This window comes from Oncorhynchus masou, chromosome 27 (genome assembly GCF_036934945.1).
Source record: "Oncorhynchus masou masou isolate Uvic2021 chromosome 27, UVic_Omas_1.1, whole genome shotgun sequence".
Lineage (NCBI taxonomy): Eukaryota > Metazoa > Chordata > Actinopteri > Salmoniformes > Salmonidae > Oncorhynchus > Oncorhynchus masou.
In genome coordinates, this window is record NC_088238.1 from 22,865,107 (window position 1) to 22,892,231 (window position 27,125).

General features: G+C 45.4%; 2 protein-coding genes across 4 annotated transcripts in view; one reads left to right on the forward strand and one right to left on the reverse strand.

The window, feature by feature from the left end:
• Window positions 1-27,125, reverse strand: part of LOC135515810 (synaptotagmin-1-like) — a 236,401-nt gene that overhangs the window by 129,692 nt on the left and 79,584 nt on the right. For 2 of the 3 annotated variants that reach the window (XM_064939554.1, XM_064939552.1), the window contains exon 2: window positions 13,533-13,584. The gene's annotated coding sequence lies outside the window, so the exon portion shown is untranslated. Of the gene's footprint in view, window positions 1-13,532; window positions 13,585-15,615; window positions 15,705-27,125 lie in introns of those variants that run through there. The other variant, XM_064939553.1, reaches the window with a different exon arrangement.
• On the forward strand, window positions 11,776-21,507 carry LOC135515413 (uncharacterized). The gene is made up of 2 exons (XM_064939089.1): window positions 11,776-11,856; window positions 19,960-21,507. Exons 1-2 carry the CDS (start codon window positions 11,776-11,778, stop codon window positions 21,505-21,507), a joined length of 1,629 nt encoding a protein of 542 aa, XP_064795161.1.

Genomic DNA, 27,125 nt, shown 5'->3' on the forward strand with positions numbered 1-27,125 from the left:
AAATCATTGAGGCCTCTCAGAACGAATTCATGGACCGTCGTATCTGGGCATTGGAAAAGAGTCCACGTGTGTTTGAGGGGTAACTTGTATTGGTCTCTGCATTGATCTTTCCAGAGGAGAATGGGTTGAATGAGTCAAGACAGACACTCTCTGACCCAATCGGGTTTTGGAAGGATGGGTCTTCGATTGGGCTGATTTCTCTGGTGGCGTTTTCATTCGAAGGCAGGAACATAGACACACAGATGTGGTCAGGAATACAGGAGAAACAGACCAATGTTGCTCTCTAGAATAACCTGTTTACCATGGAGCTGTAATCCCAAAGCATTTTACAACAAACCTTCTGTACGTGACTAACTAACCACAGTACGCACAGGGTGTATGTGTGTGTGTGCGTGCGTGCGTGTGTGCGCGCATCTGTGTGTGTGTGCCTGGGTTCGCATGTGTGTGTGTTTGCCTGCTCTCTCAGCCAAACTAAACCGATGGGAAATTATCTAGGAGGACGGAATTAACTCTATCCTGAGTTTTGGCAGTGGGGGAGCAGAGCAGCAGGTCCATAATGAACAGCTGAGACGGACAGTGAGGAGAGTCTGCTGCTGCTGCTGTGTGTCGGCCCTCCCCCACTCATTACACCTCCTGGGAGTGTGCACTGTGAACTGAATGTGATTGGTCCACTGGAGGATCCACTGCGCTCCCCTCCACAGGGCATTGGCAGAACAGCTGCCTGTGTGCATCACGGGAACAAACCTGAAGCTGCGTTTACATACTGTGTGTAGGCTTTGTGAATGTAGTTCCATATGTGTCAAGGACAGGCGATTAAAACGGGGACATAAGGGGTCTCCATGGCGACAGTTGGGGTGGAGCCAATGGCACCTGGGGAATGCAGAGTGTGGGGTAGTTTAGTATCTGACCCCTGACTAGAGAAGAGAGACCGTTGTAACGGTTAAATCATGCATCACGATGACAGGTGTGTCGCATCAGGATCTGTCATCCATGGATGATTTGCATATCTGGATGACTACCTGAGTGAACCTTTTCCCTGTAATAGAAGAGAACAGAAGGAGACAATGGAACCTACGTGCAGAGGGGAGACGTCTCATGGGTCTTCCTTTTAGCGCTATTTGACCTACATTCATTTTGAGATGAACACCATTCAATGCAGTACCAACACAAGCCTGAGTTATTGAGGAAATCTACAGCTTGAACCATAACCAATTATGCAAGCCCTTACATGTCGGAGTAACAGGGTGACGCAACCTGGCTTCAACAACACTGTATTAATAGCAGATGCATAGCATGCTGAGATGGTGGCCACATGAGAATACACACAGATCCAGTCTTTTGTTGCAGCTCCATCTTCTCTCTCTGCTGATTATCTAGAGCCACTTACTTCCATGTCACTCCATTTCAGTCTACAGGTCTCCATTTTGACTGTAATATCCGCTGTGATTATGTTACATGGTAACAGCATTGGGATAGTTATCAAAGTGCACTTTCCTGGCACTGTCTTTCATCAGAGGCCAATTCACAATGTACCACAAAATGGATGCCGGCGCATTACTGTGACTTTACAAAGACCCTCAGATCACTGACCGTCCGTCTCTCTCTCTCTCTCTCTCTCTCTCTCTCTCTCTCTCTCTCTCTCTCTCTCTCTCTCTCTCTCCCCCTTTGCCTCTCTCCCCCTTTGCCTCTCTTCCCCTTTGCCTCTCTCTCTCTCTCTCTCTCTCTCTCTCTCACACACACTTACCCACAGTGCCTCTTACCACTGGATGATCAAAGCTGGCCTTGTCCCTATAAAAGCCTCTGCTCTGGGGGCCTGGGGGGGTCAATGACTGTCTCCCCTCTACCCTGGCCTCTTTGTGCACCAGGCCTAGACTTTCATGTGCTCCCTCAGTCCTCCTGTTCTTACCCAGAGTGGGTGCCCCAACGGATGCCTGCACTCTCTTTTCATCTTTAGATGCAAATTAAAAGCGGTGGGGGGGAAGGGGGGGGGGGGGTACTGGCTGGATCAGGATGAAAACGTCCACTATGTTCTGTGGGGTTAAAGGAGAGACAGAGGGTACTCACAGCCAAATAGTACATGGTTAGTCAGCTGGGGTAAACAAAATGGAGATTGAGGTCAGGGTTCGGAGTGGGCCCATCTGAGAGAGTAACGGGACACAGTGGTGTCAAGCTGTCACCCACTTCCAGCACCACTGCGGCAAGACATGATGTTTTTTTTGTGCTTATCTTTGCTTTTACTCTGTGAGAAGCCCTTTACAGCTTGTTAAGAGCCTGACTAAGCTTCCAAGCCCCTGTAACAGAGTACTTGGAGGCCCACCCTTGCCTTTGTAAACAGTGCTGAATCTTTGGTTTGGTATAACTCATAAAACTCACTCTAAACTTTGTTACTGCCATTCGACACAATTCATTGTGTATATTTATCCAAGATGGCTGCCAAACCATGTATAATGAAACCTCACTCTTAATGGTTTCAACCCATTCCAATTCCACAGGCTGCCCACTGTCATCAGCCTTGTATATTGTGTGAGACTGTCAGCCATTACAGTTGGGCTGACTCGGATGTACTCTGCTCTACATTCTGTGGTGCTCTGTGTGTATTGTGTCCATCTGCCCCGCGTCTCTGAGGAGAGAGGCAGATAAACAGGGCGGAGGATGATGAGGTAACGCCAGCCTTATGGTAATCATACCGCAGCCCTCAGCGAAACTGACGACACTAAGAGGAGCTGACATTTCAATGTGCTACATCTCAATCTTCAGTGAGCGGAGGGTGACATGAGGGTTATGCTAGCTCCCAACACATTTTTAGAACACCTTCTAAAAATGGCTTATCTGCCTATGCCTGTGTTGTTGTGCGAGGTTTAATAACAAAAACAACCCCAAAAGCTGATAGAGCTCAACGATGCATGCTCAACTTTCAAAATTCTCAAATCTACTGGAGACAGAATGATTTTCCATCCTTGGGAGAACTACTCTGTCTTCCTTTCGTCTCCTTGTCTTTAAAGTCTAGGCTGCTGTACTTATTCTCAGAGGTGTGAAAGCCGTGACGTGGTTATCAGAAATAACAGCACATTCTGGGGAAGCTCTGTGGTTTCTTAGCAACTCTACTGCAAACCTATTCTCCATGCAATGCTAATAGACATTCAACACTCACCTAATACAGAGTGAACGGGGCAAGTGACATCAACGAGGAGCAGAGTGTGATAAACTAGGTAGAAAATAAAAAATTAAACCGATGCAGGATGTAACAGAGTATATTTAAGCAATAAGGCCTGAGGGGATGTGGTATATGGCCAATATACCATAGCTAGGGGCTGTTCCTATGTACGTCACAACGCAGAGTGCCTGGATACAGCCCTTAGCCATGGTATATTGGCCACATACCACAAACCCCCAAGGTGCCTTATTGCTATTTTAAACTGATTCCCAATGTAATTAGAACAGTAAAAAGCACTTTATTTTTTCATACCTGTGGTATATGGTCTGATATACCACGGCTTTCAGCCAATCAGCATTCAGGGCTTCAACCACCCACTTTATAACTCACTTTCACCCAACCCCTGAGATTATGGATAATCCTAATTACAAGCAATTGGAGGCTCAAATCTGCCACTTTATGTTTACCATTGCCTTGGCCAGGTCGTATTCATCGACCTCGCCAAGGCTTTCGACTCTGTCAATCACAACATTCTTATTGGCAGACTCGACAGACTTGGTTTCTCAAATGATTGCCTCGCCTGGTTTCCCAACTACTTCTCTGATAGAGTTCAGTGTGTCAAATCGGAGGGCCTGTTGTCCGGACCTCTGACAGTCTCTATGGGTGTGCCACAGGGTTCAATTCTCGGGCCGACTCTCTTTTCTGTATACATCAACGATATTGCTCTTGCTGCTGGTGATTCTCTGATCCACCTCTACGCAGACGACACCATTCTGTATACTTCTGGCCCCTCCTTGGACACAGTGTTAACTAACCTCCAGACGAGATTCAATGCCATACAACTCTCTGGGGGCAATTCCAAGAAAGAAGGACAGATGCCTCGAACAACTCTGCATTGTGAACATTGACTCATTATTACTGGTTCCACCGAACATGCAAAGGCATGTTTACATGAATAACCAATTCAAGTTCTTACAAGCCGACGATGGTTCCCTTCACATCTGGCACCCACTGGGTTGGTAACAGTGCCATGTCCGACATCATCGTGACCACCGCTATTGTGACTCGTTGGAGAGGAAAAGGGACGGCACCGTGGCACCGTTGTGTCTTTGTGTGGAGGGGAGGCCGAGTGCCCTGATACAATGGCTGGCTACAAAACCCCTCACTGTGTGCACAGGCCTCACTTCTGTTTATCATACCTTTTGACTCAGAGAGCGGTGCAAAATTAACACTGTTACTTCAGAGCGGAGACATTTCAGGTGTTTGGGTGTTTTGGCTTCGGGCTGCTCTGCTGTCCTGAATCATTTCATTAACAGAAAAATATGCAATCTTCTTATCAGTTTACACTCTCTTTCTCTTTAGCAGGTGTTCTGGGCTGGTTTCGGTTCCTCTCCTGCTCCACACACCTCTGCATCGGGGAGGGGTGGAGATCCACCTGGAAGTCGGGGGGGACGGCTGATGAAGCGACGCCGGCAGACGGCTCGCCAGTGTTTAAACACAACAAACAGACACCCAGAATTATGCTCCCATGTTCAATTTACAGCCCACTGTGAGCCAGCGCGGAATTAAATAGGCATCTGGGTGTTTTGGCTTCGGGCTGCTCTGCTGTCCGTGGGCTGAGAAATCTCTCTCCCTCTTCCTCTGTGAAGCAGGAGCTAGACCAGAGCAATGATGCAGCCCCCAGTCTGTAGAGTCTGCAGGGACCTAGTCATTCAACTCACAATCAGCAGACCTACTCCTCCTATTCTATTGTGAACAAGACTTCATTGGAGTTGGGACATTGTGTGCTGGTTTTTCACTGGCCTTTGCCATTCATATATGGATGGTAGTTATCGGAAGATATACAATGGGTTGGTTTAATTCTGAATGCTGATTGGTTAAAACCGCATTCCACCCAGTGTCTATTCCACAAGTTACCACCAGCTAAATCTATGACATTAAAATGTCTATTTACTCTGTTCCATCTGACTGCACAATCCGCTGTCTCATCAGCCCAGCCAGACAATTTATGAACTTGATCTCCATTATAAAAAGCATCCAGACATTATCACACATTTCTCTTAGACTAACATTTTGTTTTCACCACGGAGATTTGTATAAACTTTACTGTCTGTCTCCCTTACATTTGCAACATTGTTTCAATATTCAAATTCAATCTCCAGCTGTCGCATAGTAATAAACGTGTCGGGAGTCGAGATGAGATAGACAGACAGGCAGAAATCATGAATCAGCATAATTGTATGGATATATACACAGAAATATCAATAGAAAACAGGTAAAACTAAATTTAAGTGCAGCCTTTCCAGGTTCCATTTGAAGTAATTGCTATTAGCTGTGCTGTTGGCTAGCTCTTCTGAACAACAGTGTCCTGATGAGAGAGCACATTTTCTATGCCAGCTGAAATCGTGACTTATTAGCTCATTGTTTTGGATGTATCCAAGTAAATGTCACTAGAAAACAGCTTAAATAAATGCAAATGCAACTAATTTGTTGTTATTCTGGCTGCACTGTTTGACGTGACTGTAAGTTAGCCGTAGTTGGCTAGCTAGCAAGCAAGAGATAAGAATTTTGTCAGCCAGTATGGCAATGGAACATTTGAAAGAATGACTGGGTTGCATCCATAGAAACAGAACAAAAAGACTGAACGACTGGGTCTCTCTCTGGCAACCAAACTGATAAAACGAACGACCAGCCGGCTTGGGTATCAACCCTAGATTTGTGTTGGGACTATATCTTGGGGAAGGATGAAATAGTATAAATACTTTTTAAAAAATAACTTTTTTAATGAAAATATGTGAATCATATTTTTATATTTTGCTAACCTGTATAAAAGTGATAATACCCTCGAAGCCGGTTTGTAGAACGGGCTTCTCTGGCATTATCACTGAAATGGTGGCTGTCACAATAGAGTCATTGTGACATCACCTGGATAGCCTAAAGATGCTTTCTCTCCTCATCTCTTCTCTGGAGATAAAGGAAAGGAGAAACGAAGAGGAAAACATTTTTGACTATTGTCAAATAGAGTTACAGTAAGTGCCTTGCTCAAGGGCAAAGATAGATTTTTCACCTAGTCGGCAAAGAGATTCAAACCAGCAACCTTTCAGTTACTGGCCCAACGCTCTTAACCACTAGGCCCCCTGCCGACATAATGTTGCTCTCCCACTAATCTCGCTCCCAGAATTCTCCGCCCAAATGCGCTCAAAACACCAGTCTCAACGTCAACAGTGAAGAGGTGACTCCGGGATGCTGGCCTTCTAGGCAGAGTTCCTCTGTCCAGTGTCTGTGTCCTTTTGCCCATCTTAATCTTTTATTTGTATTGGTCAGTCTGTCTTTTTCTTTGCAACTCTGCCTAGAAGGCCAGCTAGACACTCTAATGTACCTGTCCTCTTGCTCAGTTGTGCACCGGTGCCTCCCATGCCTCTTTCTATTCTGGTTAGAGCCAATTTGCGCTGTTATGTGAAGGGAGTAGTACACAGCGTTATACGAGATGTTCAGTTACTTGGCAATTTCCCGCATGGAATAGCCTTCATGTCTCAGAACAAGAATAGACTGATGAGTTTCAGAAGAAACTTCTTTGTTTCTGGCCATTTTGAGCCTGTAATCAAACCCCCAAATGCTGATGCTCCAGATACTCAACTAGTCTAAAGAAGGCCAGTTTTATTGCTTCTTTAATCAGAACAACAGTTTTCAGCTGTGCGTAACATAATTGCAAAAGGGTTTTCTAATGATGAATTAGCCTTTTAAAATAATTAACTTGGATTATCTAACACAACGTGCCATTGGAACACAGGAGTGATGGTTGCTGGTAATGGGCCTCTGTACGCCTATGTAGATATTCCATTTAAAAAAAAATCTGCCGTTTCCAGCTACAATAGTAATTTACAACATGAACAATGTCTACACTGTTTTTCTGATCAAATTGATTTTAATGGACAAAAAAAATGCTTTTCTTTCAAAAACAAGGACATTTCTAAGTGACCCCAAACTTTTGAATGGTAGTATATTTAATATATACAGTATATTTTTTGTGAATAATATATATTTAAAAAATAAATAATAATTTGATGCCTCTTGGACCCCCCCACGGGCCTGGGCCCAGGAGTTTCAGGCCCGGTAAAACCTCTACAGAATATTAATCTGGCCCTGCCTGGAGATGAGTTTACTCTCCCACAAACTCATGTGACTAACAGCGTCCAATGTATAATGTGTTCCTAAAAACACAAAAGTAGATTCAACCTTCATTCTGAGAGAATGGATATGGAGCTGTATCCCAAAGGAGCCCAAGAAAGCACATTAAACATAGAACATTATATTAATGTGTGAAAAAACACTAAAAGGACTACCTCTTAAAACCACTACGGACTCCATTAGCCTAGCAGGCTCTAACAGAGGCAGAGTGAGATTAAGTTATGGGAGGTTATTTTGTGCAGTGAGTTGCATATGAAATTGGCAACACACCATCACACCGTTTGAAAACCCATAGCTGTGTCAGAGGTTAAAAGCATTGTTTCACCGTCACCTACAGCAAGTTCTGATTAGCTATGTCTATCCATCCAAGAGTTGGCCCCAGAGCTCTTTGCTGATTGGACAGTCTGAAGTGGAAGAGGCATTATCACTGTGATTGAGTGTGTTTAAATATTTCCCAGACAGATTAAGTTTGCTAAACACACAATTCAGCATAATTAACCAAGCCATCAGCAAGTGTCATTATGAGTCTAAAGTAGTTGCGCTGTGGTGGCTTAAATCAGGCCGTCCATTAGGGTTACCCGTTTAAAGCCCCTTGCAGGCCAGGATTGAGGAAGTAAAATGTTTGCTTATTTGAACTTTGGACAAGACTTTGAAAGTACAGAGAAGTAAAAGCACACTCTCCTGAATCGTGACGATAATGAAAGAAAGGAGAGAGGGAATGAGGAAAGGAGGCAATTCCAAGATAGCAACCAGTATTTTGCCAGAATAAATCAATCTTGGACTCCAAACGGTGACATTTAGGCTCAATGGGCTGTTTTGACTGAGGACCTCTCTTCAGCTTGTTATCATCACTATTGATTTCCTGGAGAGGAGGGAGAGAATGAATGGAGGAGGCCATTATTCCACACAGGACGAGAGGAATAAGAAAGAGTAGAGAAGAAAGTCCCAGACAGACATTGTGTATCTGACAGCGTTGTGGAGATGTGGAACTTTGGAAAAACATCCATACATTTCACTCATACACTATCACTGTTTATTCCCCCGGTAGTGAATATGGACCCACTTGTAGTCAGTGGGCCTAATCCTGGGGAGAAAACACCACAACACTCCCTGAAAAGTGTGGAAAGAGGGACTAAGGCTGCATATCCCCCTGTCACACACACACAGAAAGATTTCCCCATCCCACAAATAGAGCTATTTCAACCTCCCTCCTAATGTGACCTATAACATTTTCAACGAACCAAATGTTACTTAGCATTAGTAGATCTACGGAGCTGCTTTGGGCACAACGAGGCATCCGGATGAATCACCGCTGGCTGATGACAGAACAGTTTAAGAAACCTGCCCCAGATATTTGACGTAGTTCTCACTTTGATCCCACTAATACGATCCTCAATTTGATCCCTCTGATAGGATCCTCAGTGGCATTTTTCTCTCTCCATAACGCTGCCACGTGCATGAAAGGATTTGCTTAATGCGAGCGACTGCTCTCTCTCTCTCTCTCCCTAGCTCTCATCTCTCTCTCTCTGCTTCTCTCTCTCCCTCTCTATATCTCTTTCGCTGGCTCTTTAGCGCTCCTGCTGTTTTTGCCTAGGAGATTGAAGTCGTTGGAGGTATCAGGTGAAGGTGGTAGCTCTTTACCTACACTGAGTAATGGAGGTCAACACAGAGGGCAGAGTCTATCAATACGAGTTGACATGAGAGAGTTCAGCTATAAGCAAGACATGTGAGAGAAGACATGCTGTGACAGTGGTATCTGCAGGTGAATCATAACACAATTCCAATATCTGACATCCAGGGCAGAAATTTTGGAGAATCCCACTGACCGTAAAACATTCAGCAGAAGACCTTGCGGTTGAGCACGAAGATGCCCTGATTTTAGTGGCCACACCTTTGAAGTGGGTCTCTCCCGCTGAGGAAAGAGAAGCCTGTAGATCAGGAAATGCCCCTGGCTTAAAAAACTGTTTGGTTGGGAGTGGGACACCACTGATAGAAGGTCAGACCAGACACATGAAGCCTGCCCAGAAACATGAAAAGGAATCCATCTTGGAGGTGTGTTGGGTTCTCCTGTGAGAAGTTCAGCTTCAGACACTGAGAACACTTTGGATTGTTCAGGGAGTTCCTCAAAACAACACAGCCTCTGAATCTGACATGGTTCCATAGGTCTTAGGGTACATAAATACCTACAATGCAGTGGTCACCTGACCTCGATTGATAAAGGATATACTGTACTCCTCTGTAACAAGCCTAATGAGTCAAAAACATGTCCTGGACAGCTTAGACACACTTTTCTCACAGGACATTCGCAGTCTTCACTTCTGCATTTTTCAGATCTCCTCCAGCCACATGGTGACCGCAATGTGTCCGAGACGCGTTGGCTCACAGAGGACACGGCGAACGCCATGGGAAGTGGAGCATTCTGGAAAACGCCAACCTCCCAGCTATTTTGAACACATTGATGTTGCTTTTTACCCATCAGCGTTGTCCTGAGCTTCACCGGAGGGTGGTTTCACTGCTCCCTGGATAAGGATCAAGAGGCTGTGCTGACAGAAACATGCCCATCAGCCCACTGGTTACTGAGCACGGTGTGCTAGCCAGAAGAAGAGGCCACACAGCCAACAGCATCACAACCCAACCCCCAGTGTAGTGCACACGTATCTGTAAAACCCAGTACATTCAACATGCTGCTGCAAATGAACGTGGATAGAAATACAAAATAAATGGATGAATACTTAGGATGAAACAAGGAAGAAGGCGGAGAGAAAAGCTAAATGGGCTGATCCTTCATTGCTACTATGAAATAAAAGGCTTACGCCATTAGACCTCTTATAGTTCCACAATCCTGGTGTGCACCCCGACCAGGCCAGTGGAGATGCAGGCTTTAGTAGTGATTAGATGTGATTGGTCGGTTCTCATTAAGCAGCGTAGCAGCGCTCTGGGTCTAACTCCCTGACAGATTAGGCTAAGGTCCACCAGGGCTAATGCCATACATGCCTTTCTCACTCGTCAGTCACTGACCTCAGTGTGTCCACCTCGTTGCGTGACCTTGCATCATTTAGACACTGCTTAATGCTGACAAGTGTAGTCGTTTACCATGCTTTGCATTTGCATCTCGGTCAGTCATCCATTTTGCTGAGGCAACGTAATGCTCCTTGGGATGAAGGTTGAGGAGAGAAGTTGACTTTGAAACCTACACCGAGATAAAGAATGACTGACGAATTTGAATTGCCAAAGTTAAACTGATTATCAAATGAACTGCTAATGTTCTACTCTGTTTGATTAAAAGCTGTACGGCCCTATTCTCAGTGAAACAGTATCCACGCAAGACCTCATTTCAAAGCGAGCCCTCAATTTCCCTGTAATTTCCTCAAAGGGGCAACATTAGGTATTAAATTACGTCCCCACAATGGTAACCTGGATACATCCACACTCTGTTATTAAAGAACAATCACAGAGTTTGCATGGTGCAGAAACCGAGGACAAAGAATAAGATTTGAATTCCGTTTGCTGTCACCCCGACCCTGTCTGAGGAGCGGGACCCAGCGGCTGATTAAACGAATTAGGGAGGAAATGAAATAGCATAATGTCTGAGATTCAAAGACGAACATGGAGCATAGCCTGTCCCGTTAGATAAGGGAATGCAGGTGAATACTAACCTTGTCTGAGGAGAAAGAGGAGCTCATTTTGGTTGCTGTAATACCCTGGCCAAAGAGGGAGAGAGAACTATGTCTAAAATGGGTCTGGTCTGAAAGCCCACTCTGAGAGACCTTAATGCACTCTGGCGGGGGAAGTAGTCAGTCTGGTTATAGACAGCTAGGGTGATGAATACACCCTGTAAAACATCCCCATAAAACCTCCTTACACCCCATCCTCACAGCTCCTCATGTCAATTATTACACTCTGTGAACCAACGTTTTTCTGTCGACTTTATAATTAAGCAATAAGGCCTGGGGGAGTGTGGTATATGGCCAATATACCACGGCTAAGGGCTGCCCTAAAGCACGATGCAATGCGGAGTGCCTGGATACAGCTCTTAGCCGTGATACATTGGCCATATATCACAAACCCCTGCGGTGCCTTGTTGCTATTATAAACTGGTTACCACCGTAATTAGAGCAGTAAATATATATATTTTGTCATACCCGTGGTGTACGGTCTGATCTACCACGGCTGTCAACCAGCATTCAGGGCTCGAACCACCCAGTTTATAATTGTCTCTAATCACTGTGCTATATTGACTCCAAAACAATACTATGATGCTCAAGAGTGAATTCAAAGTTGTTTGTATCAATCTGTGTGACCGTGAATGTTTTCTGTTGCATGTCTATCTGTTTTCCATTAAATGAAGGGGCTCCATCTTGCAGCACTTATCTCCATCCCACTCACTTCTCTCACCCTGGGAGATATGACTGACTGAGCACTGAGTGAATGAGATGGTTGTCAGCCTCTCCAAGCAGCAGGGAGCTGAGAGCAAGATGACATCCACCAGCAGATTGATGACTCTCAGTGAGCCAGTAAACTGTAAAGTTATTACCAAGTATCAGAGGAAAACACAAAATCATAACAAGTGTTCACTGGTTCAACTCGTCACCTGGCTCAAACCCAATACATCATGGCTTTGTTGCAAATCTGTGATTGTGACAATATCTTATACTCATACTATTTAGCATCTATGTGGGCGCACGCTCTCTAAACTCTGTCATCACACTAAAGTGGGAGACTGGGTAGAGGCAGGTGATGGGAGAGGCAGGTGATGGGAACCCTCAAAGGGCTTCCCCAGATAGAGGGTGAGATTGTCAGAATCAGGCCAGGATCAGTGTTGTGGAACAGGGCCAGGCTACTGCCACAAAGCTCAAAGCCTATGGAAGGTGTTATGAGACACTGACACACTGACAGGCTCGACCTTGGTGGTGAGAGAGCCTATACACCTGCTACTGTCCTCCCATCAGCAGAGCCTTGAAGACGTATTGGGACACACGCAGTTCATCAATCACAGGTGACAGTTGGGACAGATGCAGGGAGCTCCATTCACCACAGGAGACAACTTGGTGCTCCATCATGTAAAATGAGGCAGTGTTAATTACTCTTGTCTATACTGTAACTGCCTGTCCTTCCAAACCAGCCACCAGCAAAAACAAGCAAACATACATACTATACTGTAAAGACGAGGGCCGTATGTGTCAAGCGGAAGAGTGCTTATCTCGGATCAGCTTCCCCTGTTCATGTAATCATATTCATTGTGATCTAAAAGAAAAAAAACTGATCCTAAATCAGGACTTGTGGAGAGAAAATGTCATGTTTCACTGCCATCTATTGGTAATTTGACACACACTACAGATCCCTTACAGAACATTCTCCTCTGGAGTGTGGCTCTATTCTATTGCCTCTCTAGTTCTTCTTGATCGCAGATGACTCCACTCCATTGGATTAACATACAGTCCCCAGAGCCACTGACTTGGGGGCCATGTTGTAGCCTCGGCGGTGAATATTAGATTCTCCAGCCAAGAGATCTCATTAGAGCAGGCAGCAGGACAATGGCTGCATCCCAAACGAGACAAGAGGGCATCAGGCATTCTGGTTCCCTGGTCAATTCACTAACTTGATACGATAAGTTGAGTGACAGTATGTGCGTCAGCTGCTTTAAAAATGTTTCAATAAGATGTCCCATGGAGCAACTCACTGTGTGTGTACTGCTCAAGTGCTATAGGCTAAATGCATGTAGATACAGTAAGAGCATATAAACCACATGTTTGCATAAATCTCCCATTGACATCAACTTGTGATTCAAGCAAAAGGTCGAGCAACATGTGGTATTTCTAAATCGGGGAATTGCAGTGGAGTTACTAAATATAATAATAAGAACAATAATTATGATTATTAAGAGTACAGATGAGACAATATATAAAGAATTTTGAGAAAAACTATTTGAAAAATACTACTTTGTTGAGTAGGCCACTGTGATCTGTATTTATCTGTCCTCTTAAGTTTGATAAGAGAGATGAAAATCGAAATGAATCTAAGGTTATTTGTTGATCTTAAAATCGAAATTGAAAGATTGGAAGGTTGTTTCATTAGATTTGGGATGGGATGGGATGGGATGGGATGGCCTGAAATATACACCGCTGCAAGCACAACACAATTTGTGAAATGCTATATGTTGATTCAATGAAAAATGTAATGAAACACTTACAACGTCTTCAGTCGGTGTAGATTCCTTTTTGTTCTTCCTTTGGCTGGTTTCACTGCAAAAGAGACAGACAGTGGTATTAGATCTGGCATGCGTGTCCAAACACATTCAATATAAAGGCAGAACTGCCTCGGGCCATTCAAGAGAACGAGACGAGGGTCAGCAGAGAGCAGCAGTCACAGAGAAGAGAGAGAGAATCACACTGTACACAAGTGAAAGTAGGCCAAGGCAACATAAAACAAACATATGGTTCAGTGAACTCGACCATGACTATGAGTGTGTTTTCTCACAAAAGAAGAAGGCTCCCTCTTGCCTGAATAGAAGCTTCTGCTTCAACTCTAATGCTGTATAGCGTGAAGCAGGTGAGCATGTGTCATGTCCTGACCTTAGTTCCTTTTTAATGTCTCTATTTTGGTTTGGTCAGGGCGTGAGTTGTGGTGGGCATTCTATGTTTTTCATTTCTATGTTTTATTCGGTGTGTTGTATTTCTATGTGTTTGGCCTGGTATGGTTCCCAATCAGAGGCAGCTGTCAATCGTTGTCTCTAATTGAGAACCATACTTAGGTAGCCTGTTCCCACCTGTGTTTGTGGGTAGTTGTTTCCTGTTTTTGGATTCTGTACCAGACAGAACTGGTTCGTTCATTCTCTTTTGTTGTTTTTCCATTCAGTGTTCAATTCATAATAACAGATGAACACGTATCACGCTGCACCTTGGTCCTCACCTTCTTCAACCCATGACAGCCGTTACAGCATGGTAAAACAGCAATGTGAACAGAAACTAGTCCAGAGAAGGATCGTATTGACAGCAGACGAACCTAGACTCCCAGTAGCCCTCACCTTAATATGAACATTTGGATCATTGTGTTTTGAATAACAGTTTTGCTCTAGCCCAAATGCATGAGTTTTACATTGAGCCAATATGATACCCTTTAATTAACATACCAGGGTACCACGTCAGATCTGAAAAGGGAAGATTCAATTATTATTATCTGAATGACCAAATAAGGACCTGTGCGTAGAAGTGCACACAAATTAAAAGTGAGAAAGAAGTAGGTTTGTACTCCAGAGAGGCTTGGTAATAGAAATGGATTATGGTAATTAAGAAAAGCTTGATAGTTGGAGGTTGCTGATGCCGACACACAAACCTACAGAGAGAAGCATGTTGACCTGTAGAGCACGGATCATCAACTAGATTCAGCTGCGGGACGATTTTTTTCTTGGATGGTCAAGGGGACAGAACAATTGACAAATTAATTAATGAACAGAACAGACATATTTTACTAAAACATAATACGTATAAACATTTGTATAGATCACATTTTTTATTATGCGTTGGAATACTTTGGAACAGATTTCCAAAATTCAAATTCACTTGGAGCTGATTTGCTCGTCAAATAAAATCGGCAGTTGGGGACCCTGCCGTGGAGTACATATGGCATAGACTATGCATGCCTCTATTTGCAACCATAAGCTACGATCAAGGAAATGCACTAAATGTAAAATAAACCATCATCACTGTTTCAAACTTTGTGTTAAGGCTTCTAAACACAAGATACATTCGAATGTAAATATCTCTAAACAACGAAATATTTAGAAAGCGAACCAAGGTAACAAGCGCGATTTCATTGTTCTTACTATGGAACAGGGCAGGCTATCATTTTTTTATCTAAAGAATTGTCAGATTGTTGCCAATAAACGAACAACTAATTCGCTCAAATTGACTTTCTTTTTGGCTAAATTACCCTGTTCAGCACCAACCAACTTCCAATAAGAGATTGGCTCATTGCCAAGTCAATCAAAGATGCTTCCTTTACAGAAAAAAAAACTTATTCTGTCTCGCAAACGAAGGATATTTCATGTTGTGTGCTACTGACAATGTACGAATGTATAGTATTTTTATGTATATGCAATAATCGCTCTACCCATGAACAAAATAACACTCATAGATCAAGCCGCTACACACAGAAACGTGCTAGACAAATACACACGTTTCCTTCCAAATGAATGGGCAAAATATCTATTTAATTTTCTCACGATGTTGCTAGATTTTGTTTCAACTAACACATCAAAAGGACGAGCTACTCACCTACTAAATCCACGGATGCAACTGATAATCGCATCCAGCCACAAGATCCATAGACTAGTGTAGTGACTATGCCCACGTCTGGCAACAGACTGCCGAATTGTATTCAACCAATGATCATGTGCTTCTCTTTCTCCTTCTCTATGTGAATCGTGTAATTGCACTCGTCATGTGGTAGCCTATATGGTATGACTCCTATTACTGTATCTTAATGAACAAAAGTAAGTTGTTTGTATGTTTATAGAGGTATCCCAGTAAAGGTAGCCTCTCCCGATTTGTTTACATCGTTTTTCACGACAACTCGGCTGTATGCTTATCCGAACTTATCTGTACTTATCTGAATTCAGCACCATGGACAGCGACATGGTGTTTCAGGACGTGAACAGCTAATTTGACATGGAAATGGTCTCCCATGTCAGTAACTGGATTTAAATGTGGAGAAGAAGTGAGATTAACACGTGTATATGTAGGGTATGTTATGACAAATAGCACGGTTTCTCCTCTGTTTTACTGGCCTGTCAATCTGACAGAGAGTGGAGTTGAAAAGATGGTGACTTGTAAGGATCCTGTCAGACTGACGTTCCTCTCCCTACTCCTTCATTTTACTATTGAATTATGCAAAAGGTACATAATCTTGCCCTAGATTTATCACGTGGCAGTTGCAAAAACAAGTTGCCAGTTTTGAAAAGTTGACACATTTCCATTTTAGTCATGTATTGCTTTTTTAAGAGTCTGTAAAATGTACATATTTGGGAGCTCTGAATATTTTCTAGTTGCATTTAAAGTCATTGTAGATGCACACGAATATGCATACACTGAGACAAAATAACTACCTTATAAAGGCTTTATAGAGCATTCATAAGGTCTTCATATGCCTTACACATGCTTCTCAAATCATATTTAAGCAACATCATACGTCATAATGGGTTATATAATAGACAGCACTGATTTAAACAAAAACCTTCCCAGCGTGATGTGTCACAGATGACTTGATCAAACAAGCTTGGCTCTGTGGAAGATCCCATTTGTGCCATGACTTGGCTGAGTCAACAATTCTGTTGGAAATAGAGTTGTAACTGTGCCACTGTGGTTCTGTTTGTACTCTCAAAATGCACCTTGCCCACGGCCTTCAACCAGAAGCTGTACAGTATATCACAACTATTAGCCAATAAATCCAGTTTAGCTTCTGTCAGACCTTTAACTTATTTTACTGGGGTTGGTTTTAAATTGGATGTGGATTGATGAAAGACAAACAATGATCAGTGAATTGAAGAAAAGGTCATTCAACCATAGAGATCCTCTTCATGCCAAAATGTATGACGTCACTAATGACCTCATACATGTTTCCATCTTTGTACTTTTTTCAAACTTGGCAACAGCACAAATGGTGCCCTGGTGTGATTGAATTGCCCAAGGCTGTGCGTGATAGCAAACAACCTTTGTGATTAATTCGGGTTCTGTTTTTGGAAAGCATTGACAACAACGTACTTCCACTTAAGAGGCCCTTCTCCTCTCCATCCTGTTCCTGTGGAGGTGACATTTTCCTTTCACAGCCTAGTGATGATGCACTCACATGACTCAAACTCCAGTGAGTGATAACTAAGAGCTGTGATGACACTCCTTATTCAGTAAGTGATGGATAAAGCCACTGATAGCCACTGAAGGGACAGCATTGTAGCATCTTACTGAAGGCATTTTACTGGGCTTTGCATCACAATGTTGACATAGAGTTGATCCTATTCATTTAGAAGTTCTGACAGATTCGGAGCCATAAAAATGGACAGATGGGAGGCTTTTTAAAAGAACATTACCTTTCTACCCCTTTGTCGTTTGGTTGTTTTTCACAAAATCCATTTTTCCTCCCTTAATGGCATGGTTGCAGCCAGAACATTATTCCATTTGGCTTGGTTTAGCACTCAGTGCATCAAAATGGAACACATTTATATTGCAAAGTTGACGACCGCTACATATTCTTATAACGATACCACCTTCTTAGATACTAACATAAAATGCATTTCATTATTTTCAAAACTTCACTCAGTCCTAAACATGTAAGTTACATCCATTTCCCATTTCAGGGTGGGCCCGAGTGATCCGTGCCAGAACAAAAGGACACAGAAATTGACATTGTGGGTTCATTTGCAGGAGGCAGATGGCACACAATGAAGCACACACAAAGCAACAAAATGGATTCCAGCCACTCAACCAGGTTCAGATGATAACAACAACCAGGGCTGCCACGGATTACAGAGAGGAATAGAAATCAACCAGATGTCAATAAACAGATCTCGAAGCATTCACTCAGGCTCTATGGCACCGCTCACGCTGCTCGATCTCTCTGTGTTTCAAAGAGAAAAGACTTCCATGCATAAACCATGAGCATCATCCTCATCGGTAAAGAAACACAATAACCCACCGACGGTGTGGGAAGGAGTTTTTTTGGGAGGGGGGGGGGACTCAGTATGGCCCCTTGTTGTTTAGGGTGATGAGGCAGCCCAACTGGCCCCCGTGGACCCGGAGCAGAAGACCACTCTCCTCTACCCGAGGGAAAGAATTGGCATCCTTTCCTGTGGGATTCCATTGAGCACAACAAACACTTGATGAGAAACAGGCTATGAGGGGTAACCATCCTCAAACAGTTGTTTGTTACCTTTGGTAGAGGGTGTCAAGCGATTACATTCTGTGCTTCAACAGAAATGAGGCTCTTTGATCATCCGGGTGTGCAGAAGTTGAACTCGGTCGGTCATTGTGGCTGTGGTTGTTCTTAGGCTGCCTAATGTCACCAGGGAAAGGCCATGTGTCTCATTACACCTTGTCACTGGTCATACTTCTGACATAGCTGGGGCTTATGGACAGAAATCTCCTCTAATTGGCTGTCCATGGTGTGTGGAAGAGTGTGGAAGGGTGGAAACATGGCATCTAACAGGACAGAGACGTGACACATATTCAAGCTTCTTTTGAATCTCACTGACAGCACCTTCTCTTTAGACAGGGGTGTCTAGGGGTGATTAACATTTGAAACAGATTCCAACAATCTCAGAAACCGCCTTAAGATTCACTTTACTGAACTTTAAAAAAAAAGTTTCTCCTCCTTAGAACTTCCTCAAGTACTGCCACTTGAATGCTTAAGTAGACAACCAAGGTGGAATACCAATTTTTCAAAAAAAATAAAAATGTCTCTGTTTCCATGTAGATGAAGGACAAAAAAACATTTCTCTAGTCATAATTCTATATGGCTGAGAATAAATAGCATAGGGTGTCCATTCTGCTCCAGGAGACTGAGATGTAAATAGCCATTAATTAGCCAATGATATTTGGGAGTGGCCAGCAGGAGGGCTTTGAGAGTCGCCACCGCCGTTCCTCCACTAAAAATGTATTTCATGAGAGATTAGACAAATCATTCTCCGGCATAGGAGAAAATAACGGGCTGGGAAATAAACACGAGGTTGCTCGCTCTCCCCCTTGGAGGCTGCCCATAGTTATCGTCCCAGAATAGAGCTCAATTGCCCAGGGAGATTAGCCTCATTGGCATTCATTGACTCTTTGCTTTTCCAAATAAGGACCTGGCTAAGCAGAGCACAAGATATGGCTCATTTGAGGGTGTCAAGGCAGGTCTAAAAATAGCTGTCCTATCAGTGTGTGTGTGTGTGTGTGTGTCTGTGTGATTTCTGGGGACCAGGCAACAACTTCCCCAATGGCCTATCCGTTTTAATGTTTTAAAGGTGCTTTACCCCCTCAAATGCAAAACAGTGGTGTTGATCCACAGCTGAGGGCTATACACTTCACAGTGGAGGATTGTTCTTTCTTTGCATGTTGCATTTTGAGATTTTCAAAGTACAGCTTAGATTTTGCCACCTCTGTGGAACGGCACTATGTAATTCACTATAGAGCCAACTGGATGACAAACTCGACACAAACAACAACAGAAGCTCTTCAATAGTTTTGGTTTCAGTTGGGGGGAGCAATAGACTAACAGCATGGTTGTGCTGAGGGAGGGTCATTAGCAAGTCTGTCACCCCCTAGTAGAAGAGACCTCTTTCATTTGGGGAATTAATTGTCCTTCCTCAGTTTCATCAGTGATCTACTGGTGCTTAGTTATCTAATGGATTCAGAGGTTCATCAGATGATCGGCTCAATTATCAGCCATTTGCATTCACCTCACAACCCCCAGCCCAAATCCTAATCGACAAGGGGTCTCTAATCTACTACAGATGCAATGTGCATGGAATTGATTGGAAATGGAGGCAATTTACAAAAATAACATCAATTGGGAAACACATTTTAACATTTAAACAGCAGAAGTGTTGTTCCTCCTGATTCCCTGTTGAACTCCTTTTGTACATCAAGCAGAGGGACCGACCTCTTTCCAAGAGGAGTCCCCACTCCTCAGGCCTGCCTCCCCACTCCTCAGGCCTGCCTCCCCACTCCTCAGGCCTGCCTCCCCACTCCTCAGGCCTGCCTCCCCACTCCTCAGGCCTGCCTCCCCACTCCTCAGGCCTGCCTCCCCACTCCCCAGGCCTGCCTCCCCACTCCTCAGGCCTGCCTCCCCACTCCTCAGGCCTGCCTCCCCACTCCTCAGGCCTGCCTCCCCACTCCTCAGGCCTGCCTCCCCACTCCCCAGGCCTGCCTCCCCACTCCTCAGGCCTGCCTCCCCACTCCCCAGGCCTGCCTCCCCACTCCCCAGGCCTGCCTCCCCACTCCTCAGGCCTGCCTCCCCACTCCCCAGGCCTGCCTCCCCACTCCTCAGGCCTGCCTTCCCACTCCTCAGGCCTACTTCCCCACTCCTCATGCCTGCTTCCCCACTCCCCAGGCCTGCCTCCCCACTCCCCAGGCCTGCCTCCCCACTCCCCAGGCCTGCCTCCCCACTCCCCAGGCCTGCTTCCCCACTCCCCAGGCCTGCCTCCCCACTCCCCAGGCCTGCCTCCCCACTCCCCAGGCCTGCTTCCCCACTCCCCAGACCTGCCTCCCCACTCCTCAGGCCTGCTTCCCCACTCCTCAGGCCTGCTTCCCCACTCCCCAGGCCTGCCTCCCCACTCCCCAGGCCTGCCTCCCCACTCCCCAGGCCTGCTTCCCCACTCCTCAGGCCTGCCTCCCCACTCCCCAGGCCTGCTTCCCCACTCCTCAGGCCTGCCTCCCCACTCCCCAGGCCTGCCTCCCCACTCCCCAGGCCTGCCTCCCCACTCCTCAGGCCTGCCTCCCCACTCCTCAGGCCTGCCTTCCCACTCCTCAGGCCTACTTCCCCACTCCTCATGCCTGCTTCCCCACTCCCCAGGCCTGCCTCCCCACTCCCCAGGCCTGCCTCCCCACTCCTCAGGCCTGCCTCCCCACTCCCCAGGCCTGCCTCCCCACTCCCCAGGCCTGCCTCCCCACTCCTCAGGCCTGCCTCCCCACTCCTCAGGCCTGCCTTCCCACTCCTCAGGCCTACTTCCCCACTCCTCATGCCTGCCTCCCCACTCCCCAGGCCTGCCTCCCCACTCCCCAGGCCTGCCTCCCCACTCCCCAGGCCTGCCTCCCCACTCCCCATGCCTGCTTCCCCACTCCTCAGGCCTGCCTCCCCACTCCCCAGGCCTGCTTCCCCACTCCTCAGGCCTGCCTCCCCACTCCCCAGGCCTGCCTCCCCACTCCCCAGGCCTGCCTCCCCACTCCCCAGGCCTGCCTCCCCACTCCCCAGGCCTGCCTCCCCACTCCCCAGGCCTGCTTCCCAACTCCTCAGGCCTGCCTCCCCACTCCCCAGGCCTGCTTCCCCACTCCCCAGGCCTGCCTCCCCACTCCCCAGGCCTGCTTCCCAACTCCTCAGGCCTGCCTCCCCACTCCCCAGGCCTGCCTCCCCACTCCCCAGGCCTGCCTCCCCACTCCCCAGGCCTGCCTCCCCACTTGCAGACAGAAGGCATTTAGAAGTCAATACTGCCTAAATGTAACAAGCAGCAGTTAGTTTGACCTACACACTTGGTTTCTCACTGGAACCAGAAATCAAGAGAGAGAAAATGACTCTGGGCATGATGGGATTCTCTAATGGCCGTCGGGGGAGAGAGTGTTCCCTGACGCAAGGCCAAGCCAATCAGACGATGCCCGCAGGGTGCCATGATTGGCTGGATCAGAGTTTGGTATTTACGCTTGACACATACAGCACCTTCCCTCTGGCTCCCTCTGTTAGTTGGACTGGTTCTGTCAGACGAACTGGCTCTGTGGCATGCTGGTACTCTCTGGAGCACACTGATAGTACAGCAAGCCAGAGAAATCCAGGGGTAACCTCTTCTATAGGGCCAAAGTTTGGCTATATACAACACAGTGTAACTGTGGAGCAGGCAGATGAGTATTCATTTAGAAGGTTTAATGCATTTTAATATTAAGCTTGTATGGTCCTTCATCCAAGTATTTCAGAAGTTTGACAGAGGCACTGAATGAGGTATGTGGCAAATTCAGCCCTTGGAGGCATAGCATTGAACTGGGGAATATGAGCTGAAATGAGAGAAAAGGATATGTTGACAGGGTTAGAGCTACAGCACCACAGTGGAAGTGTGAACAGGATTAAATGAATAGAAACGACAAAGTACTCGATTTAATGGATAGATTTGTGCCTTTCATAATTGATGTCAACAGTTTTGCCCTTTTACGCAAGATTGCACACCTCAGCCAAATGAACTCTGCCATTATTTATTGTGAACCTGTTCGAAACACATTTTCAACACAATTTTGTTGATTGTCTATGTCGTTCATAGTCCACTCTTGCCCTCTGAGGTAATGCTGCAGGTAAATAATGACGTCCTGAACTCCCATCTACTCTGTCCCTTCATGCCATTTGATTCCACTGGTTTGGCCTTTGATTACCAGCTAGGTTATATATGTAACTTTGAGCTCACCTCACAAAATGTTACTCCACCTTTCATGTCTCTAATTCATTGCCGCTGCTGAGCACAGAAGGAGCCGGCTCTATGACAGGCATTAAAGTAGCATGCGACAATGACCAACCCACAATGCATCCTACGTTGATGTAGATGCAGCCAGGCAGGGTGCGCCGCTGTCATAGAGGTGGACTGCAAGGAGATGAGGAAGAACGTTCCTAACGTTCACATTATAGAGTTACTGTCGAAGAAAACTCAGAAACTGGACAAAAAAAGAGGTAGTGGCATGTTATTCTTAACCTACCTGAAACATTCTGGGAACCAAGAATTGTCAGCATCGGAGACAATCCATGGTTGTCTGTGACTGTCTAGGGAGCAGACACACTACCACTAGTCCCCTCATCATCACATATGTCTTCTGTAGTGTTTTCCATACAAAGGCCAAGAAGCCCATTTGATCTCAATGGAGACATCTGACTTTAATGCGACACGGCCTTGCGTGGTCTATCGATTGAACGGGCTCAAGCAAGTGACAACTGAAAGCTGAGTTAGGTGATAGGTTAAACTGTTGAGTTGAAGTGTGTGTGGGGGTTAGCTAAACAATGGTCTGATGCAAAGAGGTCAAAATACCGTGTTACATTGTTTCCGTGATGGCTCAGTTCATTGCACTTTAGAATAATGGTCAGAGAACAGCATTTCTTCACGGCTGAGCAGAAGAAACCAATTATCATGCTGATGATATCGGAATCATTCTCACAAATTGTGGTTTATTTAACCCCCCTGTCTTTTGCTCAGTGAGGGAAAAGGCTGTGTGTTTATTAAATGGCTCAGACTTCATACAAGCTTGTACAATTTATTCACAATCCAATGGACCCTACGGAACATCTCACAATTACTCTCTTGCCCAACCCCCTCAACACAAATGAAGAACCATCTTAACATTTTTACATTACGCTAAATCCCATAGCAGGCATTTAATATACAAACTTGTCAGAGGTGTGGACTGACATTGTAGGAGCTTTATTGCCATTCTGACATGCAGCACAAGATTCACAAAATCAATGGGGGAGAAGTATTACATTGCCCTTTGTGTAAAGATGGCTTTACACAAGTGGGGGTAATGACAATGTACGTCTGCCATAAAGAACAAGCATTACAAGACAAGCATTACTACTGTAAGGCACCGTGGAGCAATATCATTCAGCAATGAGTTACATACAGTGGAATGTTGCTGGATTATTAGCTGGGTTTTCGGTATAAAAACAGCCTCTATTTGTGGGCACATCATTTGTGTACCCAATTTTCTCTTTGCCAAAATGGTGCTCGCAAATCAAATTCATCCACAGTGAGGAAGAATCAACATCCGAAAGAATTTGCGTTTGACCTTTCTCAGGTCAGTCTTGTGAGGAGGAGATAGCAAGGAGGCTAATAAAGTCCTGCAGGAAGGTATCTCTCCTGTCGGGCCGCTCCGCTGTGGAGGTCTGGGCCGCATGTTTCGCCACATTTAATAGGCAATGAGCTGGAACGTTACCTGGAAGAAACTATCATCATTACCAGGACAAATGGAGTGCTGCACGGACGTGCCTTGGTTCCTCCATCTCTACTTCACAGGTGATGGCTAATTACTCCAGATATCAAAGACATGGGGGCGGGGTTGGGCTGGGGCAGAGAGGGAGGCCACTCAGGGGGCGGGGTTGGGCTGGGGCAGAGAGGGAGGCCACTCAGGGGGCGGGGTTGGGCGGGGGCAGAGAGGGAGGCCACTCAGGGGGCGGGGTTGGGCTGGGGCAGAGAGGGAGGCCACTCAGGGGGCGGGGTTGGGCTGGGGCAGAGAGGGAGGCCACTCAGGGGGCGGGGTTGGGCTGGGGCAGAGAGGGAGGCCACTCAGGGGGCGGGGTTGGGCTGGGGCAGAGAGGGAGGCCACTCAGGGGCGGGGTTGGGCTGGGGCAGAGAGGGAGGCCACTCAGGGGGCGGGGTTGGGCTGGGGCAGAGAGGGAGGCCACTCAGGGGGCGGGGTTGGGCTGGGGCAGAGAGGGAGGCCACTCAGGTTTTTATTTTTTATATACCTTTGTTTAACTAGGCAAGTCAGTTAAGAACAAATTCTTATTTTCAATGACGGCCTAGGAACAGTGGGTTAACTGCCTGTTCAGGGGCAGAATGACAGATTTGTACCTTGTCAGCTCAGGGGTTGGAACTTGCAACCTTCCGGTTACTAGTCCAACTCTCTAACCACTAGGCTACCCTGCCACCCCACCAGGTAGGACTTCATTTGGATTTCTGAGCCATTATACTGGTGACCATGATTTTGATGGGCATGGAGAAGGTGGGGAAGTGTAGGCAATAACCAATGCTTGAAAACCTCCACCAAAGAAATTATTATCAATTCCAAAAGTCAATGATAGTTCATTATTAGATATGTGTAAATGCACATTCAATCAATAAACCTTATTTACAACGAACACGTCATTTGCCGGCAAACAACTAGTAAAATCATAAAAAATCATTACTCCATTAAGATTATTTAGGATTAAACCACTTTACTGCCTCACACTCCTCCAATGTACCATACGACGCTAGTGTCTCTGCACAAACAAACCCAATATATCAAGTGATTATCCCAGTTTCTCCTCAAAGTTAAACGGCTGTCATGGGAGGGAACAGCTGTCCATCCTGCTGTTCATGGGAACAATGTCTTTAGGATCCTGTAAGGTTCTGTATTTCTTTTCTTAGTCAACCTTGTGTTCTGTTTCTTTGTGTTCTTGAACGTAGCCTTGTCTTTTATTTTTGTTCATTGATTTCACCTGTGTTAGTTATTCACCTGGTCTCATCAGCTCCTTATTTAGTTCAGTTTATTCTGTCTGTGCCTTTGTGAGGTATTGTTCATTTTGACTCTACTAAGCCTTTTCCTAGCTTGTTTGTGAGAACCAGTTATAGCCTTTTGTCCTAGTTTTGATTCACCTGCCTGTTTGCCTACCTGTGTATGACCATTGCCTGCCTGTGACCACGATTCCTGCCTTCTGCAAAGGCAAGATAAACACCTGCCGCGCCCTGGCGTGAATCTACACCTTTTTCTCCCTGAGTATTCATTACAGATCCATTCATATTCTGCCACAGGCTTACACATTTAATGGTTATTAACACCACCGCAACATGTCCACATGCAATTATGAGAGAACATTAACACACAATGGATGGCCAGTGTTGGGGAATAATCAGAATTGGTGGGTAACATAGATAAGATGTTTTATATTCATCATATGCTTATGAGTTATTTCTCATGAGAATGTATTTTGTTGTACTATAGTGGTGGCCATTGGCAGTTATCTGTTCTATGTCAAGACTAAGTTGCTTGGGCAGCAGAGAGGGGAGAGGTCAAGGGGTCATCATGTGTAAACATATCTTTTGCTCTTTTGCTCCACTGTGTCGGTGTGCCAGTCACTTCCTATTTTTCCCATCGGGGAAAGGAGGATGGCAGTGTCTGGAATCATTCTATGCTCACTCTTTGTTGACCTATAGGGTCACTCTCCTCTCCATGAGTTTGTCCAGGATCGGTTCTATTTAGAATTGGTTCTATCTAAATGACAATTTGATATATATCATAGGGTGGGGGTAATGTTTTGGTACCATCTTGTACCAAGGACGAGATAAGATCTTTGTTTAGGAGACCAAACTGAACAATAATTTATAGCCAACTCTGTCTGAATAGGGGATATTTCTCTGAAGTAAAGTCTTTCTCTGTGTAAGTTCCTAAGACCTGTGTTTTGTCATGTCGTCTAGGAGGGGGTGGATCTTTGCTATAAAGGAACCCATTTGCCATTATGTTGGGGACTCTCAACTTTTCATTAGAGATACTGAACTGTTGAAAGTCAAAATGCTATTGCAAAAGCTTAATTATTATTAAAAGTGAATATTAAGCATAACTCTGACTCGTGTGATTTGCTCTCTCATCATTTGGTAATTAAGGAAATTTCCATGACATTTGGTGACGGGGATGGGATGTGAATCTTCACTCGGCGACCACTCCTGACGACCTAGGTAATCGTGCACAAGGGATCCCTCAAACTCGGGATCTCAGGGAGACCACACTTGGGGAACGGAGCAGATGGACCAACCTAAGATCGGAGAGGCAGCGAGCCGAGGGGATACCACATCCCGAACATAGGGAAAAAAAAGATTAAAAAAAAGAGGTGAGATGAGCAAACCACATTTGAAGTTGAGTTGGATAGGACTTAGAGCTTGGTGAAGCCCTAGTGGAAGAAGGACCTCATTCTGTGTATGTGATTGTCTAAGTGACTCTCAGAGGTGGTGAATTCCAATTATTTTTAGTGTGCTAGCCAGGTATGCCCTGGGTTACTCTGTGTGAGTATTTTGTAGGAGTGTTCTGTGTGGGCGCGGTAGGTTGACTCTGTGTGGCTTACCATTTTATGTTCTGATGTTCTGTGTGGACATCTGACCAGTTCTGTGTGAGCATCTGACCAATCCTGTGTGGGTGATCAGTAAAATTCTGTGTGAAGTACTTAAGGAATTCCTGTTGAAAAGATTTGTTCTCTCCCTGTGTGTGTGTGTGTGTGTGTGTGTGTGTGTGTGTGAGAGAGAGAGAGAGAGAGAGAGAGAGTGAGATTGTGTGTGTGAGACTAAGGAGCCATGGGCGCGCGCGAGTGCAAAGAACCAGGC